We start from the raw sequence: 21,945 nt of genomic DNA on the forward strand, positions 1-21,945 counted from the left end.
TTGAGCAGGGAAGCAGCTTCCATCTGTCCGCCTGGTCCAGGCAAAGCCGAGTGTCCACCTGAGGCCCCACAGCCACTTCTCTTCCACGATCAGTGCAGCCCAACCGAAGACGTGGGACCAGCAGCTGCCTCCCTGAGCTGGGCCCATCCAGGCTGCAAACCACTCCCCGCTAATGGCAGGGTGTGTCCCCCTTACCTTGGAGTTGGGTGTCTTGGCAAAGCTGAGGGCCTCACTCGTTAACGAGAAGTAGAGTTTCTTAAAGGAGGACAGCAGCGGCCCTTTGCCTTTGCTCTTGTGGATGAATAAAGGCCCCTCCTTCACAACCAGCGTCTGCGCCTTCGGCTGGTCCGCCTCTGCAAGCAACAGGGACGCCCTCAGAACCAGACAGCTGCCACTTAGCCCCCGGGCAGCTGCAGACCTCAAAGCACCTCAGAGCAGAGTCTCCCAGAGCGATTCACATTTCACAACCAGGGCACGCAGCACGGCTGGGACAAGCATGCAGGTCTCCTTCCCAAGGTGGTGCCCTGTCTGCTGGAGCACGCCACCTGCAGGCAGCGCCGCCTGCAACAAAGATGGCCATTTCCTGCACTGTCCCTGGAAATCCTTCTTGGGACTGGAGTCCATTGTATTAAGAATGCAAAGTTTATGTATCGCTGTGGGATTGTACGTAATGCCTTGGGGCAGACGGGACCAGTGTGAACCCGGGGGAGTGTTCTGCACTCCCAGGGAGCATTTGAAACAATGAGCCAGACAAGAATGAACTTTGGGGACAAACAATTAACTGGGTTGCCCAGGGAGAGAGAGAGAGAGAGATTGTGAGTGTGTGTGTGTGCGCGCACGCGCCAACGTACCCCCCTCTGGTTATGCAAAGCCCCAATCTTCTGCAGCCCCACCCTGAGGAGAGAGGTTGTGTCTGTGGTTCACTCTTGCATGAGCCAAAGGCCCCAGCTGTATACAGGAAAGGCTAACCTATGTATGTGTTCTGAGCAGAGGCCGCCATGACTTGTAACCACAGAAAACCCCCTGGGGGCAGTGCGAAGGACCAATCGCCGGCCAGACTGATCACCCCTTGCTGGAGCTGGTCTCAGGTAACTGTATTAGTACACGTGTAGGTTATTTTTATTGTTTTTCATGCTGTCACCTGAAGAACAGTGTGTGTGCTTAGAAAGGGCTGTGTGGTACCTGATCACCATGGGAAATTCTCCTGTCCTAGCCTCTGGAGGGGAAACAAAGTGCAGACATTGACCTTTTAGACAGTCTGGCTTGCTGGGGTTATCACAGCATAGGCAGGGGACTGTATCACCTGGGGAAACCTGACTCAGGTGGGCATGAGATGTGGGTCCCATCCAAGACAGGGGGTGGCTGGGGCCCAAAGCCTAAAAGTGGGTGTCTTTGCTGAACCATGGAGCAGGAATACAGGTCCCCTGACCTGTGACACAGGCTACTTCATTGGTCCCAGTCTGATCTACCTGGCTCTACCCATCTAGGCTAAGCAGAGAGAGAGTCCCAGCGTTCTACTTGTGGGGGCCAGAAGCTGCTATGCTTTTAGAAGAGGGATTCAGCCCAAAGCCACACCAGTGACGGCGAATCCCCCCAAGCCAGATGGAGCGAGGTGTGGGGTCCTTAGACCAACTGGCTCCAGCAGATCCATTCACCTTCCTTCTCCTCGATGTCTATGAGCTTGGTGATGAACTCCTTCATCTGGGAGATGCTCTGCTGGATGGTGGGCTGCAGAGGGGCCATCCAGCCTTCCTTGGCCCGGCTCGCCGCAGCGTCCATGTTCCCCACAGTCTGGATAGCCTGGCACCAAACGAGAGGGAAGGATCACAGCACGCCACCCGAGCTGCCCACAGCTGTGTGCTCCGGGCAAAGCTGGGGCAGTTACACTCTGCCTGACATCAGGGCAGGAATAGAACCCAGGAGTCCTGATTCTCAGTCCCCTGCTGTAGAGAAATGGGCAGCTGGACACGAGCAGACTCTGTGGTTCTCTCTGGCTGTGTGAGTGGCTGATGCAGCCCACTGCTGCCTGGAGTCCCCCGAATGTCCTGGCCTCACTCAGAGAGCTGCAGGAAGGCTAGCTGACCCCACTGCCACCTCCCACCCAAGGGGAGCATGACACACGGGGTCAGCAGGCAGTGAGGGCTGCTTGGTGGAATACTGCCTGTGCTCCCATGCCAGCCCCTTGGCATAGCCGATTGGAAATGCTGCATTGGGAAGTGCTGGCAGGGTCCCTTATGGACACAGACACTCCCCCTACATCAAATGGAGCGCAGCCTGGGGCAACATGGGACTTACCTTGGCTAGGAGCAGCAGGGTCCGACTGGTGCGGGCATCCGCATGCTTCTCCCGCAGGTGGAAGAGCTTGGGGGACATGATGGCAGGAGAGAAGAAGCGGAGGCAAAGGAAGCTGGTGACGGCAATGAACTTCACGTTCTGCAGGAGGAGAGTGGTCAGGGAGGGGTGTCGGCAGGGAGACAGAGAAGGAAATCGCTCATTAAATACCAATAGCAGCAACTTAGGCCTCCCAGGGGGATGGTATGTGTCTGTCAGCTGATCCCTGTGTAAGCACAACCAGAATCAGGCCCCCCGAGCCTCCTTGGGCCAGCAGCATCACAAAGTGCTTTAGCAAATATAGAGCCTGCCACTGTAATGCAGCCACCTCTGGGGTAGAACAAACATGCCAGCTGTTTGCAGTTTAAGTTGCCTGCAGGATTCTTCCCCACTATTGGTTGCCTTGTCAAAGGGGAATTCAGGGAGACATGCACCATGCTGGAAAAATAGGGACAGTCAGAATGCAGTATTTTCCTGCAGAAAATTCAGATGGAAGGAGGGTGGGGAGAACGATTTTTATCTCAGTTTTCCCTGGAGAATTTTGTCATTTCAGTGAAAATCTGAAAACTGGTACATTTCAATTTGCTGCCATGGTACCTCATGGGAGCTGTAGTTCAGTGCCTCATGCTCTCCTATTCTCCTATATTGGTCCAGCTTCCTGGTTGGACTACATCTCCCATGATGCCCCACAGTATTCCCTCTTGGAATGGGTACATCGTGGGATTCCCTGGCCTTGGTGCATCATGGGACATGTAGAACAGCCAAGGAGAACGGGGATATGAGGAACCGCACTACAACTCCCATACGGCGCCAAGGCAGGCTAATCCAAATCAAGATATATCAGTTTTTTGACAAAAAATCAAGATTCTCCACGGCGCTTCCTGTGTGTGTCGGGGGGGGGGGGGGGGGGGGGGGGGGGGGGGGGGGGGGGAGGGATGTATTTAGCCGAAAACCCCATTTTCCATCACAGAGCAGTTTAATTTCTGACCAGCCCTGCAGGCCACCATTGCTTCATTAATGGCCCAGAGTGAAGAGCGCCCCCCACTGAACCACAGTGCTGCTCCTTGCAGCTCCCACCTCAGCGGGCCCTGCACTGGGGCCCCATCTTGGTCCAGACTCAAACAAGGCTGCGATTTCCAGCCAAGGCCATCCCCTTCCCATCACTGCTGTGTCTGAGCAGCAGGCTCTGGGCAGCTGCTGCCTGGTGGGTTAAGTTGTTCTGCCAATGCCCTGTTGGAAGCCAGCCACAGCACGGGACAGCCAGGTCCCCCCGGAGAGTCACGGTCTCTCTGGCAGTGAAACATCACCATCCCCGTCTCTGTGTTGGGCTGGCCTCCCTCTGGGCCAGTGACAGAAAGGGATGGGGAGGGCCTGGCAACCAACCTTGTGTTTGTTCTCCGGGAAGTGCTTCTCGACCCGCTTGAAGAGCTGCCTGAAGGTGGCGCGGACGGTGGCAGGACATGTCCTCACCGACTTGGCGATGGTGATGAGCAGGTCGGTCAGGTAGGACTGCAGGTGCTGGGTGCTCTGCTGGATCACCTCGCTCTCCGTCTGGATCCGATGGAGCCCGGAGCACCTGCCGGGCGAGCCGCAGGGACACAGTCAGGAACGCACACTGGGGGAGACCGTGTGCGTAAGCATGAGTGGTCTCTGCAGCCACACAGCTGCAGTGTGGGGCTGCCAATCCACATGCTTCAGGACACATGCTGGCCACCGGCTGGGGTCAGGAAGGATTGCTCCTGAAGAGTCTAGTGCAGCGTGACGTGGGATATAGGACGCTGAACTAGCTGGACCATCGCCGGGTGAGTTAGCTCCCTTCTTCCTAAGTCATCAGCCAATCCCCTGGCATCTGTGTGGCTCTGTTTAGAGACAGGCCTGAGACACAAAGTCAGGAGTGAGCCGGAGGTTTGGTTTGGGCTCCTCTCTAGCCCTGGGATTCCTTTACTGGCCCCCTCCAGGGGCCCAGAGCAAAGAGAGAGATTTGCAGCCAGGGAGTTACAGGCTTTAGGAGAATGCTCTGTTTGGAGAGGGAACGTTAGGCAGGTTTGTGATCCACACAGAATCTAGGGCCTGATCCTCAGCTGGTGTCAGTCAGTGTAGATCCGTTGACGTCAATGGAGTGATGCCACACGACACCAGCTGGCCCCTTAGGGTATGTCTACACAGCAAGCCCCCCCACCCCCAGGTCGGCTGACTTGGCCTCGCGTTGAATAGCTGTGTTGATGTCCAGGCTCGGGTGGGAGCCCGGGCTCTGAAACCCAGCAAGGGGGGAGGGTCTCAGCGCCCAGGCTCCAGCCTGGGCCCGAATGTCTACACTGCTCTTTTAGCCCCACAGCCCAAGCCCCATGAGCCCGAGTCAGCTGACCTGGGCTCAGACTCACTGCCGTGGGGTTTTGTTTGCTGTGTAGACATACCCAGAGGCTCTGGCTCCTAAAGATCGTGGGCCTGATCTCACTTGCGTCAGGTCTTCATGGGAGTTACAGCCAGGGGAGAGGAGCATCCAGCCTCACGCATCCCCTACGTTCAGGGAGCACTGTCAGCTCCAGCAGCAGCGTGGATTTAGGGCGGGGTGGCTGGCACCTCACTGGCACCAGGGCAGTCATGGGTAGCAGCCTACACATCAGCGCCACATTCCTCCGTGTCGGAGCCAGAACATGGCTCTTGGTTTCTGCCACTCTCGTCCCCTGCCCCGGGAGCTGCCCGACGCCCGGCACTGCCGCTTACCCGACCTCTTTAATCTCCACCTTGCTGGGATCCAACTCGATGTACTTCTTCTCGTCAAAGACTCGATTCACTGTCGGCCCCAGGACGTTGTGCAAATACTGCATCCCTGCCACCTAAGGAGAGGCGGCCAGTGAGGCAAGCAGAGAAGTGTGCAGCTCGCACACACAGACACACACACGCTCTCTCCCCCCCTCAGCATTTACAGCCATCAGGAGACGGGCCCAGTCCTGCATCCGAAGGGCAAAGCTGGATCCACACCGCGTGTCCGGATCTCTCCCCCACTGCAGCCCTTTGGCCAAAGAAAGTCTCAGGGGCCACCCCACTATCTCACGGAGGATGGGGCGGGGGGGGGGGGGTGTCTAACATTTACAGATGGACTCCAGCTACAGGGATCCAAGGCCCTGGTCTCCTCCCAGTTCGTTGGTCCCAGAGCTGGGTGTTTGTCTTGGCCCGTTACAGAGATAATGGCGGGCTGCAGAGTAAAGATCTGGATCCAAACTCCCCACGGTCACAGGGTTTCAGCTCAGCCCCAGCTCTAGCGGTGAGTTGTGGAGCAGGTTTCAAGCCGGCAACTAAAGGGGGGGCCAGACTCGATTATCTAGGAGGTCACCTCCCTGCCTGGCGTGTGTGGATATTACAAGACTGATAACACACTCCAGGATATAACATGCGGCGGGCAGAGCACAGGGCAGCACCTTCAGAAAGGATTCCATCGACTTCGAAGCCAGGGAGTTGCTCCGGAATAACGTGTTTGGCTCATCTGAAAAATGAGAGCGTCACCCATGAGAGACCTGAGGAGCCAGAGCCCCCGGCTTTGGTCACTTGGAGCAGAATTTCCCTGGCGCGTATCGCACGCTTAGGGCGTGTCTTGCAGGCCAGCCTGAATGCGCTTGGATAAAATAAGAAAAACAACCCAAAGCTTCACTTTGGAGCTCAAGTCGAACCTGAACTGACCCTTTGGGGGCCTTGGAAAAATTCAGGTCCCCCCCCTCAATTATTTTATCATCATCCCCGTTGCAGTTTCTAAGCATTCCCATCATGGCAGGGTCTCCTGGCACTTCCAGCCCAGCCGGCCCAGTGGGAATGGGGGTGACTCTCATAAGCAGTCCTGACACCTAATTCTCACTAACGTTCAGCCTCAAGTGCTGAGCTGAACCAACCCTCCAGGCTATTGGTGATCAGCCCCACTTGGATACTTGGACCCACGTCTCCCAAAGCAACGTTATTAATCAAGGGGTGACAGAATTCCACATGTGGTACTGCCTCCCTTGTGACTCCCCCCTTTGAGTAGAATCATAGAAGATCAGGGTTGGAAGGGACCTCAGGGGGTCATCTAGTCCAACCCCCTGCTCAAAGCAGGACCAATCCCCAACTAAATCATCCCAGCCAGGGTTTTGTCAAGCTTTGTAGCTCCATCCTGGCCAGCAGACATTAGCCCTGGTCACTAGGAGAAGAGAGCTCTTCCTGAAGCCTGCCTCCAGACCAGAACACCCCCGAAGTGGGGGGTTAGCCAGTTCCAGGGGGTTTGGCCTGTTTTAGAATTCAGTGCCATTAGCAGACTCCAGAGCCATCCAGCCCCTTGTCTGTGACCTCTCTGCATCATCAGCTGTTTGGAGGTTGACAGACAAAACTCACATGGGCCGGGGCAGCTGACCCTGATTCATCCGAAGCCTGCAGGGACATTGTGGGTTTGAAATCAAACGTCACCGTGTTTGGGACAGACTTAGGGGATGATGGGGGGAGAAGGGGTTGGCTGGGGAAGGGCAAAGACAGTCTGATGAAAAACTCTGGGCACCACCCCCTGCTTCTGAGAGGAAGGATGGCCCAGTGCTTAGAGCAGCAGCCCAGGGTATGGGAGACCGGGGCTCAATTCTTCTGCTCTGCCACAGGCTTCCTGCATTACCTGGGGCAAGTCACTTAGTCTCTTTGTGCCCCAGGTCCCCCTTTGTACAAAGGGAGAACAGTCCTGCCCTGCCGCCCAGGGCTGCTGTGAGGTTGAGTCCATTAAGGATGGGGAGGTGCTGAGATCCTCCAGGGACAGCGGCCACAGACGCCCCTTGGACAGATTCTCCTTTCTTGCTAGCGCAGTTAAACTTGTTCAGAGCTGGGGCTTCAGCAGCCACTTGCACCAGACTTTATCTTGCTTACGAACAATGTCCCATTTTCTTACTTGCCAGTAGATGGTGCTCTTTGTATTCCCTACTTACATACTCAGAGCCAGGTAAACAAACCAGCCTCGAGAGAACCTTGTAACCGCGGTGGCACTGCACCGGATTTACATCAGAGTAAGCGAGAGGAGAACCGGGCTCACAGCACAGAGCAGCTGTAGGACACGCACCTGGCTTTCGGGACACTCGTCTATCCCGTACACATGGAACAGGCTGCCCCTTAACTAGAAACACTTGTGTTGTTTAATGGAATCACCGGGTGTGAAAGAGGACAAGTAAATGACAGGGGGAAAATGGTTTGTGAATTCCTGCTAGTTTTACATCCCCATATCACCACTTATCTCTTACCTAGCCCCTTTCATCAGTAGATCTCAAAGCACGTTCCAAAGAAGGTTGATAGCATTATCCCACTTTACAGGTGGGGAAACTGAGGCAGAAAGCAGGGAAGTGACTTGTTCAAGGCCACCCAGCAGAGCCAGGAATAGAACCCAGTCCAGTGCTCTATCCGCTAGACTGTAGCTGGGTCACTTGTTGCTAGTGTAATAACAGGCTCCTCCCCATATCCTCGTGCCTCACCTGTTTTATCCAGCTCCAGCTTGAAGAGGAGATCCAGGAACTCTTTGGCCAAGCCTTGGCCTAGGAAGAGCTTGACGAGGTTGATGGCCACTTCCTGTCTGCACTCCGCCGTTGTAGTTTCATCGATCAGGGTGATTAAATGAAGCTTCCCATCCTGCTGGGAAGAGAAGCAGGGGCTGCAGTGAGTGGAAGAGGCAGGCAGGATAAGGCCTTCCCCCTCGGCAGGGCACACTGGGTTTTGGGGAGTTTTCTTGGCAGCTGGCAGCTCTGGAGGCTGAAGTCCTTTGTCTACAGAGCGAGTACAGCCTATGCATTGGCAGAACTGGGGTAACCAACCCCGCTTGGCCTGACAGTGGGGTTCGAAACCCTGCATCATCAGTGATAAAAGCACAAGCCTCTGCCACATGAGCTACAGGAGTGACTCCCTTAGCTGCCAGCTGTAGTAGACTGCTACCCTCTTATGTGGGCCAGCCACTGGACAGAGACAAAGACCGCACTTGCTTAGTGTGGATTATACTAGCTTCCCCCATGCAGCCGCACCAAAACGCCTTACTTAGACTGTAGGCTGCTTCGGGCTGGGGCCATCTCTGTTTGTACAGCACCTAGCACAATGGGGTCCTGGGCTGGGACTCCGGCTCCTAGGGGCTATCACAATACAAACAGATGATGGTTAATCAGTCTAGCGGGGCTATGTCTGGGATGTCCGTCATGGCATGAGAAGAATTGGTGGGGGCCTTGAGCAGATGTCGAATGGTAATTGGCTGATGGCCTGAAATGAGCTGATCATCAGCAGGGAATGATATTTTGGTCACTACCAACCTTGAAGTGAAAGGCTCCGTAGCTCGTTGCGAGTCACAGGAGCCACTTGCGGCCTGCAGGGTGGCTGACCGGGAGCTCTTACTAGATGATCAGAATGACCTTAAAACTCTAGGACTTTGAATTCCTGTTTTGAACAGGGGTGATGCCAGGAAATATTAGCCATGTGCCCAGCTGAGCAGCCTCCCAGCTCTGCCCTGCGTGAGATGGTGTGGTGCAGCCAGCTCACCTTGGGTCCCGCTTTTACTTCTTGGCACAGCAGCTGGACCAGAGGCTGGTAGTAACTGCCTGGCAGCACTGTCTCATCTCGAAGCCTCACCTGCAGCTGCAGGGAGCCCAGGTTGCCTCTGAAATGGATGAAGCACAGAACCAAAGCGTGGAGAGAAGCCAGAAGCTGAGAATGAGCGACAGGGGATGGATCACTTGGTGATGACCTGTTCTGTTCATTCCCTCTGGGGCACCTGGCACTGGCCACTGTCGGAAGACAGGATACTGGGCTAGATGGACCTTTGGTCTGACCCAGTAGGGCCGTTCTTATGTTCCTATGAGATACCACATGTACCAGGACCCACGAGGACACCCACCCGATCGTGGTGCGCAGAAACACCACGGACGGGCGTCCCTTTGGAAAGGCTGGCACAGAAATACAGAGGCAGAGGGGAGAGCGCCCCCTACTGCGTCGCCTGCCTTGCAAGCCCCAGGAACGGCGGGGTCAGCACTGCCTAGGAGGGACAGCACCCCCTGCCGAATCCCCTGGCATTCTCTCTGCATTTTATGGCAAGAAAACGTAACTGGATAATGACAGACTCACTCATCCACTCTGGGCTTGGATTTATCTGGCCTCAGCCTGAACCATCCTTCCTCTTGCTGAATAGTCTGTGACCCCTGGATATTAAACACCACCTAGGAAGAACACAGGAGGAGAAAGCTGGCAAGGAAAATGTAACCCTCTCCCTGACTGGGTTACCACAGGGCACTTTCGCTAGCAAATCACTTCTGGAATAGTTCCAACGAGTCTCACCAGCTACTTCTCTCACCGTTAGCTCGTTCCCATGGCCAACTGCACATATTACGCCACCACCTAGGAGGCAGCAACTGAGATCAGGGCCCCCAGGGTGCTAGGCGCTGTCCATGCACAGAATGAGAGAGTCCCTCCTCCAAGGCGCTTACAGTGTAACAGAAAAGAGAGACACGGGGTGGGAGAAAGGATTTCACAGATGGGGAGCTGAGACCCAGAGAGATCGGGTGACCCACCCGAAGTCCCACATGAAGGCTGTGGCAAAGGTGGGAACTGACACCTGGTGCAGTTCTGAATCCTGAACGCCCCCTTCCTCCGCCAGGCCATGCTCAGGATGCTTGCGGTTAGCCTAGAGATGGCCCAGAACCAGACGCTTCTATCTGAACTCCCAGCGTGCCCTGGAACTTCAGTGGTTTGGATAAAATAATAATGAAAATACTTAACCTTCTACCTGACTTCACCGAGGGGCTGGCAGCACTGTACAAAGGAAGGGAGAATTATTTCATCCTAACTTAGGTGTTTCTACCTAAGCATCTAATTCTCACTCTGATTTTACAGTGATGGGAAGTTCCTGAGCCCCTCCCCATCTTTAATGCATTGATCCTGCGAGGCAGGGCGGTGCTGTCATCCCCTGGTACAGATGAGGCACAGAGCGGCTACGGGACTTGCTCAAGGCCACACAGGAAGGCTGTGGCAGAGCTGGGAATTCATTCCAGGTCTCCTGAGTCCCAGACTAGCGCCCTGACCACTGGGCCATCCTGCCTCCATTTCAAAGATGGGAGAAACTGAGGCATGGTGCGGCAACAGGGTTTACCAAGGCTACAGAAAGAGTCAGTGGTGGAGCTGGAACCAGACCCCCAAGGTGTCTGACTCACAGCCCTGTGTCTGATCCATGAAGCTTATTAAATATTAATCCTACTGACTGTATAAGAACCAGGCCAAAGGAGGTGGCTCTGATCAGCCGGCGGTCGCCCCTCACCTTCCCCAGGAAGTCGTTCCTGCTGACGAGATCCCAGTCCCACACCTCAATGCAGAGCTTCTCTGTGGCCGACTTGTCCAGGTCAAACTCAAAGGTCTCGTTCCAGCGGGGGTAGCAGGATTTCTTGACCACCTTTGGGCAAGGCAAAGCAGTACAGCTTTCATCACCCTCCCCAGAGGGATCTGTCATGCTCCACTAAGCAGCTCAGGACAAGGGAACAGCATCTCACCGAGTCACCAAGCAAATTAAAAGGGAAACATTTTTTTGTTTTGTTTTTTTGTTTAAAAAAAGAGAGAATGTTCTTACCTGTGTCACTAACAGCCCTTAGATTATTCTTCCCGGCCTTGATTCTTGACCTGATTCACTGCGGCTCTGCACCTTGCCTGGTCGTCTGCATCAGTGCAAAGCACCTCACGCCCACTTTGCACAGCGTGAGTGACCACGCAAGGCACAGGACAGGGAATATCAGGCCCTGCATTTGCAGAGACGGCCTCAAGCCACAGTCGCCAGAGCTAGATCTCCAGCACCTCAGAGCTGAGGAGTGGTGAGAGCCCAGGGGTTTGGGGCAGCCGGTTATAAAATGGTTCTGACAATCTAAAGGGGCACTCAAATGCATATACATTTACATTTAAGACCACCGGAAGGCCTCTTTTCCCTCCTAGAGTGGTATAACGTGGACTTAGTGTCACTGAGAATTCAGGCCGTTGATTCTCATGCACTACAGCAGGTTTAGATCCCAAACACAATTGTTAACCCCCACTCCTCACAGCCCCGTGTTGCAATGACACAGTGTTACTAACTCTTGTGATTTCATAGGGAGTCTTGTCACAGGTCACGTTTCACTGAAAGCCCCAGCTCCTGGAGTCATGTGATTTGGGGGGGCGGGGGGGAGAAATCACAGCTTTCCTTTTATAAAAGTAAGTTTCTAGCTCACAAGGGCGAAAACATGACCCAAAGGTTCAAAACACCCAAGGCAAATAAAAAACCCAATTTTCTTTCTTTAAACCAAATCTCGTGATTTTTGAGGGGACGTTTGTGGTGGTCAGTACTGATGCCTTTGTGCTTTGTAACTGGGCAATCATTTCTATTCCTATCAGCTCTGGTAAAACTTTTTCTTTAAAAAACAAACAAACAAAAAATCCCAACTGTACAGAAGCTAAACTTTAGGTCTAAACTACCTACATTTCCATTCCCAGCGTCAGCAGATCTCTCAGTCTGCTGACTTCTTCCCACAGGAAAACAGTTCCTATGCATCGTTTGCCATCCAGGAACAGGACGGGCAGGGACCTCCTGGGTCATGGAGTGTAGCACGCGGTTACTGCAGGCAAGCCCATACAATCCCACTCCTAAATTTATCAAGCTCCACCTTAAAACCAGGTAGGTTTCTTGTCCCCACTATTCTTGTTGGATTCCAGAGCCTCGCTCCTCTCATAGTCAGAAACCTTCTAATTTCCAGCCTCCGTTTTTTCAGGGTCAGTTTATCGCCATTGGTTCTTCATTTAGCTTCAGCTGCTCTTCCCCCTCCCTTGCATTTACCCTCCTGCCGTACGTCTAGAGAGCACCTGGATCCGTTCCCCAGATGGGCATAACTACTTCCCCGTGATCAGACAGTACCGTTCTGATAGTCCCCACTCTGCTAAACCGGAGGTGCTGACCTGGACTGAGAGGCTATGCCCATGTCTGGAGCGAAATTTACACTCCCGTACTAGGTCACTGCAAAGAGGCCTAGGTCGGATACAGACAGTGCCACCAGAGCTGAGCTGCAAGGCTGGCAACGACAGGAGTCCAACAGGGCACTAGAAATGGGGCCACGCTACAACATTTCAATTGGGGGTGCCAATCCCCCCCCAAAGCCTGGGGTTGTTCAGACCTCAGGAGTCTGGCTCAGGCCCATCCCGAGAGGAAATCCTGAGGCAGTTCGTCTTCTACCTGAAATAACGTCACTGAAATGGCTCATAGCGCCACACCCGAGCGGCTTTCCTCCTGGAGTCCTGAACACGACCAGGGCCAAACTCTGGCCTGACGTATACCACCCCGAGCCATCCGGGGGGAGGGATAGCTCAGTGGTTTGAGCATTGGCCTGCTAAACCCAGGGTTGTGAGTTCAATCCTTGAGGGGGCCATTTAGGGATCTGGGGCAAAAATTGGGGAATGGTCCTGCTTTGAGCAGGGGGTTGGACTAGATGATCTCCTGAGGTCCCTTCCAACCCTGATATTCTATGATTCTATGATCCCATTAGCACCAACACAACCTCTGCACAGAACGAGGCTCCTAGGGCTCTGGTCCCAGTGATGCTCACGTGTAACTTTCACTGCTAACTGACCCATCCAAGAGTAACCTTGGATGCTGCGTCCATGAAGGGCGCTGTGCTACGAACATGACCCATGCGGCTGACTGCATCCCTGGGTCTCCCCTTGGGGAAGGGAAAGGCAGAAGGGAGTTTCTAGCACAGGCCGCTCTCCTCCCTGTCCCCACAATGGGATCAACACCCCAAGCTGCTCTCTCGACTCACCGAGCTCTCCTGGGTCTTGCTGTTGTAGCGAACTCTGACGAAGGGATCGGAAGCGCCATTCCGGTCTTTCCGAGCCAAATCCCTGAGGAGAGAGGAGGAATCAGAAGGGCCTTAGCACAAAAGAGCTTCTGACTAGAGCTGGCAATCTTTTTCAACGGAAACGAGTCAGTGCAAAATGCAGATAAAGGTCGACCGAAACGTTTCGCCAATCGGTGTCGGCCCAGAAGCAAACTCAATTCGGACAGGGCTCATTTGGACGTTTTCAAAGTGACCTTTTCGTTAGAAATTTCCTTCAGTTTTATTGAAGCCAACGTAAAAAATAAGAATTTTTTTAAAAAAGCTCAAAATCTAAATGAAATGTTTCATTTTTGTTGGAAATTTAAAAAAAAATTGTTGTGGGTCAAACAAAAAAGGGGGTTTTTTGTGGAACTGCCACTGACCTAAGCTCTGCTTGAGCTACCAGCAGCTTTAGGGGAACCTGCAAAATCCTCCCTCTTCCTACCGAAAGCACAAAAGAACGGGGGCCAGTTTGTGGTGAGCACCATAAAGGAATCTGCTACTTAACCAAAGCCGCTTTCAAATGCGTGTTCCCTCCTACATTACTCCTGGCTGCTGCGTGCCTACAGGGACAGAGGAAGGAAGCCCATCTGCAGGGGAAGGGAGGGGAACAAGCTGCATGTCCGTAACTGGTGTGAATGTTGATGGGAAGGTAGGGGAGTCATGGATGGAGGGAGGGATCTGCCATGTGCCCCAGTCAGGGCTAGGAGATAAGGGCAATAACTTGATACCTCATGGGGTACCAGCTGCTTCCACAGAGCTCCTGTACATGTCACACAGGGCTGTGGCGTGAGCAGGAAACACTGTCCCAGTACCCCTTGGGTGGGGGGGTAGGGCCATTGACAGGTGCAGGTTTGGGAGCACTGGGTGATCCAGACTGGCCACCGAAAGCAGCCAGCGGTGTGATGTCCCGGGGTGCCATCTGTTTCTTGGTAAAGAAGGGCTAACTCCAGCTCAGGGTCCCCCACTCTTTGTATGAGCGCTCAGGGAAAAGCCAACAACAGGGGAGCTTGGGGGAAGATGGGAGAGAACTCTTTTGGGAAGGTCAGGCTGCCCTCCCAGGGTCATGGGAATTGCTACACTGGTCCAATAGCCCATCTCTGGTAGTGGCCAGCATCAGCTGCTTCAGAGGAATCATCTTTCTAACACCCATGAGTCAGAGGCTCGTTGGAAGAACGAGAGTTTACATTCCTTCCCACCTTTTCCCCATCCTCGCTATTGTAACCCTGGACCTTCTCATTATTCATATATATGGCCAATCCTTTTCGCCATCCTTCTAAGCTCTTGGCCTCAGTGACATCTTGTGGCAATGAGTTCAACGGGCCAATTGCGTGGTGGGTAAACACTTATTTCTTCGTGTGTGTCTGTCAGCGACATTCCCTGTACTTACATTACAAGACAGAGTGAACAGAAGGGCCCTGATCTACCTTCTCTCTACCATTCATTATTTCAGCGTGTCGCCTCTCTCAGGTAAGCAGTCCTGTCTCCCCCCTCTTTTCCAGACCTCTAATCGTTCTTGTTGCCAGTCTCCGAGCCCCCTCTACTTCTGCTCTATCCTTTTCAACGCAGCATGACCAGGTGGGATACATTATTTCAGATAAGCACACACTACCGATTGATATCATAAATACATGCTATTTTCAGGAACGTGCCCAACTCCAAGCATGAGGCAGCGTTCTCACTCTTTTGTTGCTTATGGTAACTTGGTCTGATCTCTGGTTAGAGACACCCTCCCAAGAGGCAAACCCTTTGCTGATTGCGTGCGTGCTTTGTCTCTGCGGACGCAACCCAGCTGCTTACACGGATGTGTTGGAAGAAGGCATGAAATTGATCAGATTCCAGCAAAATCTGCAGTAGAATTGTCTGATGAAATATTTCTACCAATATCCCTTCTGGCCTTATAACCGATGAAGACACACACGCCGGCCCCCTTCCCCAAAGTGCCCTCATTCTCCCCTCCACCCGCCCCTCCATCAGTCATTTCTTACCACGTAAAAATTCAAGCACCGCTCCAACTAAGGCTCGCTGTAACTTGTGTGTCTAGCTATTTCCACAGGTGGCATCCCCCATATCTTTTCAGAGCAGTTCAATTGAACCCTCATGGTTTTGAAAAAACAACCAGCCCAGTTTATTACCCTCTCTCTTTAGCAAGAGAATTCCCGCCTGCTTTAAACTCGCCCAAGAGATTACTTCCACTGACGTAGGTTTTCCATGGCAAAGTTCACGTTGTTCACGGGGTGCTGACGAACCGGGAATAAAATGCTTATGGCCTTCCGTAGGCCAAGAGCAACGGTGTATTTTTAGTCTGGATGGCTTAAAATAAAGAATGACGGGCTAAGAAAGAACAAAAGCAAAGTCTCAATGGCAGAGCACAGCGTGTGTGCACGCGTGTGACCCCCCCCATGACACCCCCTTCATATTCATTTCATTACAGCCGAGTCCGCTCTGCCTCCTACGCTCCAAGTTGTTCCCTGGGATCTAAACACGTCCACGGTTGCGTCAAAGCACTTCTGATCACCTACACTATCCTTTATTAACAAGACAGAGCTCAGCCGACCCCGCTGTTCAGAATTCAAATGGCAGAGATCCCTGTGGGATGATGCTTTTAACTGGGGTTGATGTGCGTAGGGCTCCAGGGCATTTTACTAAGGATGCCGTATTATTGTTTGCCTTAGAGAACTGGCAGGTACAAAGAGACTAGTGGGGAAGACGCATTCCCACGCAGTCCTCTCTCTGACTCATACGGGCTGGGTCCTCAGCGAGTGCAAATCAACACCCTCAGCAGAGCTCCCCAGAAGGAGCAGAGTGACGCCAGTTTACATCGTGAGGGACTGAAGCTAAAAATAGCCAGACACCCAAACCAGACTCATCCTCTTTAATTAGGGAATTAAAGAGCCTAGCGTGTTTCAAGTGCTCCCTTTCCAGAATCCACAGGGCGGGTTGGAGCCAGGCGACAGGCTCCATCAGCATGCAGGGAGCGTCGCTGACTGCTAGCCAGGAAAAGCCACCCTCTGCTGCCAGGCTTACGTGTGCAAAGGGAAAACCTGAAGCGTCAAAGCCACATGCAGGGTTGGCCAATGAGGCGTTTCCCAGAGCGAGTCACACAAGGGGCTCGTTTGTTTCACAGGGAGTCGCAGGTTCTGGCACTCACCCCTAGAATTTGCACTCGGCACTTCCCCCCTCCCAGCTCCCTGCTGCTGGGGGAAGTGCCCGGGGGTGGGTGGGGTGGCCTGTTAAGCAGACATGGAAAATAATGAAGCGTAAAACAGTAACGGGGCAACCAACAGACCCAGCAGACTCCTTGATGATGCAGTTCAGTGATTGGAGACGCCAACAGACCAAAGAAAGGGGCTGCCTTCTCTCCTCCTGCCCCACCAAAGAGGGACTAGACCCACACCCAGGGGCTGCGGTTGATATCAGGGCCTCTGGGTGCTACCACGGTATGAATATTAATTCCTTATTGTTCGTTAATAGAGGAATAATACCCCACAGCTACAGAATGCTGCTGAGTACCTGGGTAGCTACACTCCAGGCTGCTGCAGGGATTTGCACTTGGTGATGGAGTATATGAATCACTGCATACTGAACCAATGGCCCGGGGGTCACGTGTCACATAGGACGTGCTGCCTTTCAGAAGAGAGAGGCCCTGAGCACGCGTGCTCATTAGGATCCCCTGGGAAGAGAAACCCCAGGATCCTGACCAGATTCCTCCCTAAACTCCCCCTGCAATGTCACTTGGACAACATACGCCTCCCGTTGTGGGCTGCTCAGTTGCAAGGATCCCGGCCCGCAGGCAGCCTGGCTCAGAGCAGGGCTGAAGACAGTGAGTATTCGCTCCATGCAGCCTGGCAAACCCCAGGAGGGAATTGTGTCCGAATCTCTCCTGTAGGTGCCCTGTTGTTCCCTCCCCACGTAGCCCTTGGAACAAGCCTCCTGGCCATTAGACGGACTGCTGGTCATTGCGGGAGTGCAGGGTACTCCCCCCAGAGCCAGCGGAAAGGTCAGGAGAGGGAGGGGGAATCCTGCGGAGCGGTGAGTCACAGGGAAGGGAACTCCAGGCAGCTCACTGGCTTGGGGAAGCGGATTCCCTGCAGCTCCCTGGGGGCTTCTCCTCCCCCCTGTGCCTGGCTGAGAGCGCACGCTGGGCCGCTTGGCTGCTCTGAGGGGGCGGACGAGAGAGAGCCGCCTCAAGGGCGCTCTGCCCAAACAAAGCGCTGGCTTCCCATCTGCGCAGCCTTCGTGGGTCACAGAGCCCCGACTCAGGAGGCAGATGGCTAATCCCGGGGAGGCTGGTACCTGGAGCAAATACCCAGCAGCAGCTGGCACAGTCTCGCCCACGCTGCAGCAGGAAGGCCCCCGCGCCAGCCTGGCACTGCCTGCAGGCCCCAATCCTCACAGCCCCACGGCAGAGCCGGGGCCAGACATGAAGTGGTCTCCAGGAGCGGAGCCCAGGGGCTCTCGATGCGCAGGCCCCAGGGGAGGAAATGGTTACGCAGAGGCTGGACGGAGGAAGGAGGGGCCCATCCTTGGGTTCACTCACCGGGAGCCAGCGGGATGGATTTTGGCCCTGCATTTTCGAGTCGCCAGAAGGTCTCGCACATATCAGCACATTATCCTGCCCCTGAGTGTCTTCACCGCAGAGTTAACCCGGGCTCTTAACCAGGCGCTGCCCTCAGCCCCCACCCATCCCCACTCTAAACCCCCTCACAACTCCCTGGGAAAGCACCAGAGAGCAGCTCAGAGCCATGGGGCGTCCTAGCGACTCCCCCAGGGGAGCGCAGCACCAGCGAGCGCCCAGTCACCGGGGCTGGGCTTTGCAGTGGGGCTGCTCACACCCGGGCTAGGCTGACCCGGGGCCGATGGCCTGGGCTAACTCTGCAGTGAAGACGTTCCCTTTGTTCTGCGTGGCATAAATCCTCCTCTCCCCGAGGCAGACAGGGCATCCCACACCTCTGCCTGGCTGGGGGCAGGGGACAGAGATTCCCCAACAGCCCCGGAGGGTGGTACCCAGCCCGAACACGTGCAGCAGCAGAGAGAATGGCAGGCGTCAGAGAAGGGAAAGCCCCGTGCAGTCGCCCTGTCCATCCACCCCCCTGGCCAGGGCAGGCTCTTCCCTGGAGGACATTCTGCTGCGCTTTGGCCAGCCCGACTCCAGGATGTCTGAACCCACAGGGCTCCCACCACTTCCCTGGGGACCCTCTTCCGCAGCCCAACGTTGGTGTTCATCCCCCACATCCCTCCTAGTGACACCCCTTGGAGCTCCCCGAATAATTCCTTTCTGCCCTGCTGTGCACCCCTTCAAGCAGCATCGGGCACCCCCCGCACCCCCCCAGTCATCTTCTAGCCAAGGCAGCCTTTACCGCAAAAGCAAGACAGCAGTTGCCCACCGGTAGCCCCCGCCTGCACCAGATTCTCCCACAGCCTGTCACGTTTGTAGCAGCTGGGGTCTTGGGACTCATTTAACAGGGAGCCCTGCGGTGGAGGGAGCTCAGCTGGGCGTGCAGCCGGAGCCACAGGGAAGATTAACCCCTCATTAGAGGCAGGCAGGCCAAATGCCTTTTCAATCTAGCTCCTGCTGTTCTGCCAGCTGCATCAGACCGTGCGCTGCGGGCGCTGTGCACACAAGGACGGCCAGGATGGAGCAGACACAGGGTCCATCTTGCCCAGCGTCTTGTCCCCAACTGGGGCCCACAGCAGTCATTGCAGAGGCAGGGACAAGAGACCCCAGAATGGAATAATCTGGCCCCAGGGGGACGTTTCTTCCCAGCCCCAGGCACCTAGTGGTTGATCTATGGCCTGAAGCAGGAGGAGTCTGATCCTTTTTAATTTAATTTTCTCAATATCCAGATAAACATCTGATCCTTTTCCAAATCCTGTTAAGCTCTTGGTCTCAGTGACATCCTGTGGTAATGAGTTCCACAGGTTAATTATACCCCAGGTAGTAATAATATTTAGCTCCTATACAGCACTGTTCATCAGCAGAGCTCAAAGCGCTTTACAAAGGAGGTCAGTATACTTAGCTCCACTTTACAGATGGGGAAACTGAGGCTTAGGGAGGAGAAGTGACTTGCTCAAGCTCACCCAGCAGGCCAGTGGCAAAAGGTGGGACTAGAACCAGGCCAGTGTTCCAGCCACTAGATCACACTGCCTTCCTTGCAACATCACTGGACGTCCCTTTCTTCTCATTTTATGAGCAAGGGTAAAAGGAAGAGCCCCAGCGACCTGGTATATATTGCTTATTACCACACACACACACCTCTGTGACAGCCCCCGCCCCTTTAGAGCCTTACCGGTACATTGCACCGCCCTGAGGTTTTAAACCCCTCCTCCTTTCCAGGCCCCTGATCAGTTTCATTGCTCTTCTTTGGACTCTTCCTGGAGAGCAAAGGGGCATTAGCAGCTTCCTCCCTGCAGGCCTGTCTCTGCCTTGCTCCACCCCCTTACCTGGCTTCAAACACCTTGCAGCGCAGCTTCCTTGCCGCGTCGCTGCCCAGGATCTCGATCTGGAGGTGGATTTCCCCCTGCACCTCCTCGTCGGGATCGATTTCGGCCAGGTTCAGCCAGCCGCTGTAGCCTAGACAGAGAGAACAGCTGGTAGAGAAGGCTGTGTGTGCCTCCCTGCCATGGGTTTGTCTGGTCAGGCCTGTTTTCCACACAGGAAATAATAATAATACCACCACCTTGCTCTTATGTAGGGCTTTCCATCAGGAGATCTCAAAGCGCTTCACAAGTTTTAATGCATTTCTCCTCCCAACACCCCTGGGAGGCAGGGCTGGTGGGGCTGTCATCCCCATGGTACAGCTGGGGAACTGAGGCATAGAGCTAAGTGACTTGCCCAGGGTCACTCAAAATCTATAGCAGAGCAGGAACTTGACCTTGAGTCTCACAAGGCCTCACTAGGCTAGTGCCCAAACCACGGACCCATCACAGTGTCACACAGTCGGCTCACACTACTCCCCCAAGAGACAGACTGACATTGAATTTAATGCTGGCAAAAGGTACCAGGCTTAGAGCCCAAAGTCATCTCTCTGCAGAGCCCTTCCCACCAACGAGCCTGGCGCCTAACCTGGAAGGAGAGGAGATCTGGGTCTCCAGGCCTGCTCAGACCCCAGCTTTCCCACTGCCGACACAGGTGCCCGTTACCGTGAGCAGTGGCTGGTGGCATGTGCCACGCAGCCCCTGTCCCAGAAGAACCGGGCTAGCACCTCAGTTTGCAGGCGAGGTATCAAAGGGTAACGACATTCAGTCACCTCTGGCCTCGGACCAGGCCCAAGCTGGCGGCCTAGCGGGGAAAGGCGCGGCACCCCGTTACCAATCCCCTGAACCACCCAAAGCCTCTCACGGCTAGGGGCAGTGGGGTGGTGCAGGACCCTTTACCTGGATCTTCAGCCTCTCTGGCGTCCAAAAGAGCCAGAGAGTTCCCAAGTCCTCACAAATCCGGACAGACCCCCCCATAGGGCAGCTCCCTTCCCTTTTGCAGCCTCCTCTGGGCTGGACCCAGCTGCCCAGACAGACACATGCAGGAGGGAGGCCAGCGCAGAGTTCCCCCTCCCCGCCTCCTCCACCCACGCAGCATTCGCTGCCCTTGTCTAGCGGCTGGCTCAGCTGGGCAAGGGTAAGCCGAGGACGTAAGCTGCCTACTCAAGGATGGGGGGACTGAGGCAGCCAGAGACCTGCATGACTCATCCCTGATATAGGTGGGAGATTGTTTCCTCCTGGCAAGAAGGATTTGCAATACAGGGGGGCTTATCGGAACTCGCTCTCTGCTCCCTCTTAACTAGTTTGCAGCTAGTTCACCCCTTCAATCCAGCCACTAGCTAGAACACGGGCCGAATCGCCAGGAGTACGGGATGGCTCCAGTTTGCAGGGAGGGCTGGCCCATCACCCCGGGGCCCTGGCAACTTGCAGCTCGGCAGAGCTCAGAACGGGGGGCGCTCTCTGCACAGAGGGAGCGATGGGAGCCTGCTGGAATGAGCAGCTACGCTCCTGTGCTGCAAACTAGCCCTTAGCGCAGGGGTGGGCAAACTTTTTGGCCCGAGGGCCACATCGGGGCTGCAAAACCATATGGAGGGCAGGGTAGACTGTGCCTCCCCAAACAGCCTGGCCCCCACCCCCTATCCTCCCCCTCCCACTTCCTGCCCCCTGACTACCCCCCTCAGAACCCCAGACCCATCCAACCCCCCCACCCCTGCCCCCTGACTGCCCTGATCCCTATCCACACCCTTGCCCCCTGGGAACCCCCCCATCCAACCCCTCTGTTCCCAGTCCCCTGACTGCCCCGCCCCAGAACCTCCCCTGACTGCCCCCTGGGATCCCCTGCCCCTTACCCAACCCCCCCACCCACCCTCTTACCATGCCCAGTAGGAGCTCGCAGCCCCGCCCCCTGCCAGAGCCAGCCACACTGCCTGGCAGGAGTGGAGGACCAGAGCTGTGGCGGTATCTGAGGCTGCGGGGCAGGGGGGACAGCAGGGATGGGGCCGGGGCCAGGAGCCCAGGGGCTGGGCAGGACAGTCCCGCGGGCCGGATGTGGCCCGTAGTTTGCCCAACTCTGCCTTAGCGCGTCCTCTCAGAGTCCCAGCAAAGGCACAGCAGGGGACAGAGATTACACTCACCAACAAAAACACAATGCTAGTGTGTTGCAGGGAGATGGCGCATTGGGACCCAGGCTGCACTGATCTGGGGCAACATCTTGCAGACAGAGGGCTTGCATGCAGCGCTCATTAGTCACCGAACATGGCAGCACATGGCTTGGAGACTACGCTAG

The 21,945-nt window shown here is 55.0% G+C and overlaps 1 protein-coding gene across 2 annotated transcripts in view; it reads right to left on the reverse strand.

The window, feature by feature from the left end:
* RASA4B (RAS p21 protein activator 4B) overlaps nucleotides 1–21,945 on the reverse strand; it is a 51,978-nt gene that overhangs the window by 5,922 nt on the left and 24,111 nt on the right. The window contains exons 5-16 of one of the 2 annotated variants that reach the window (XM_037880591.2): nucleotides 19,626–19,755; nucleotides 13,125–13,206; nucleotides 10,613–10,744; nucleotides 9,427–9,518; nucleotides 8,845–8,962; nucleotides 7,800–7,956; nucleotides 5,751–5,815; nucleotides 5,056–5,168; nucleotides 3,715–3,907; nucleotides 2,296–2,433; nucleotides 1,656–1,800; nucleotides 196–353 (exon numbers count right to left, since the gene is read on the reverse strand). In XM_037880591.2, coding sequence (XP_037736519.1) covers nucleotides 196–353; nucleotides 1,656–1,800; nucleotides 2,296–2,433; nucleotides 3,715–3,907; nucleotides 5,056–5,168; nucleotides 5,751–5,815; nucleotides 7,800–7,956; nucleotides 8,845–8,962; nucleotides 9,427–9,518; nucleotides 10,613–10,744; nucleotides 13,125–13,206; nucleotides 19,626–19,755 — 1,523 coding nt within the window. The remainder of the gene's footprint in view (nucleotides 1–195; nucleotides 354–1,655; nucleotides 1,801–2,295; nucleotides 2,434–3,714; nucleotides 3,908–5,055; nucleotides 5,169–5,750; nucleotides 5,816–7,799; nucleotides 7,957–8,844; nucleotides 8,963–9,426; nucleotides 9,519–10,612; nucleotides 10,745–13,124; nucleotides 13,207–19,625; nucleotides 19,756–21,945) is intronic. The other variant, XM_037880592.2, reaches the window with a different exon arrangement.

Source organism: Chelonia mydas, chromosome 17 (assembly GCF_015237465.2).
Source record: "Chelonia mydas isolate rCheMyd1 chromosome 17, rCheMyd1.pri.v2, whole genome shotgun sequence".
Classification (NCBI taxonomy): Eukaryota; Metazoa; Chordata; order Testudines; family Cheloniidae; genus Chelonia; species Chelonia mydas.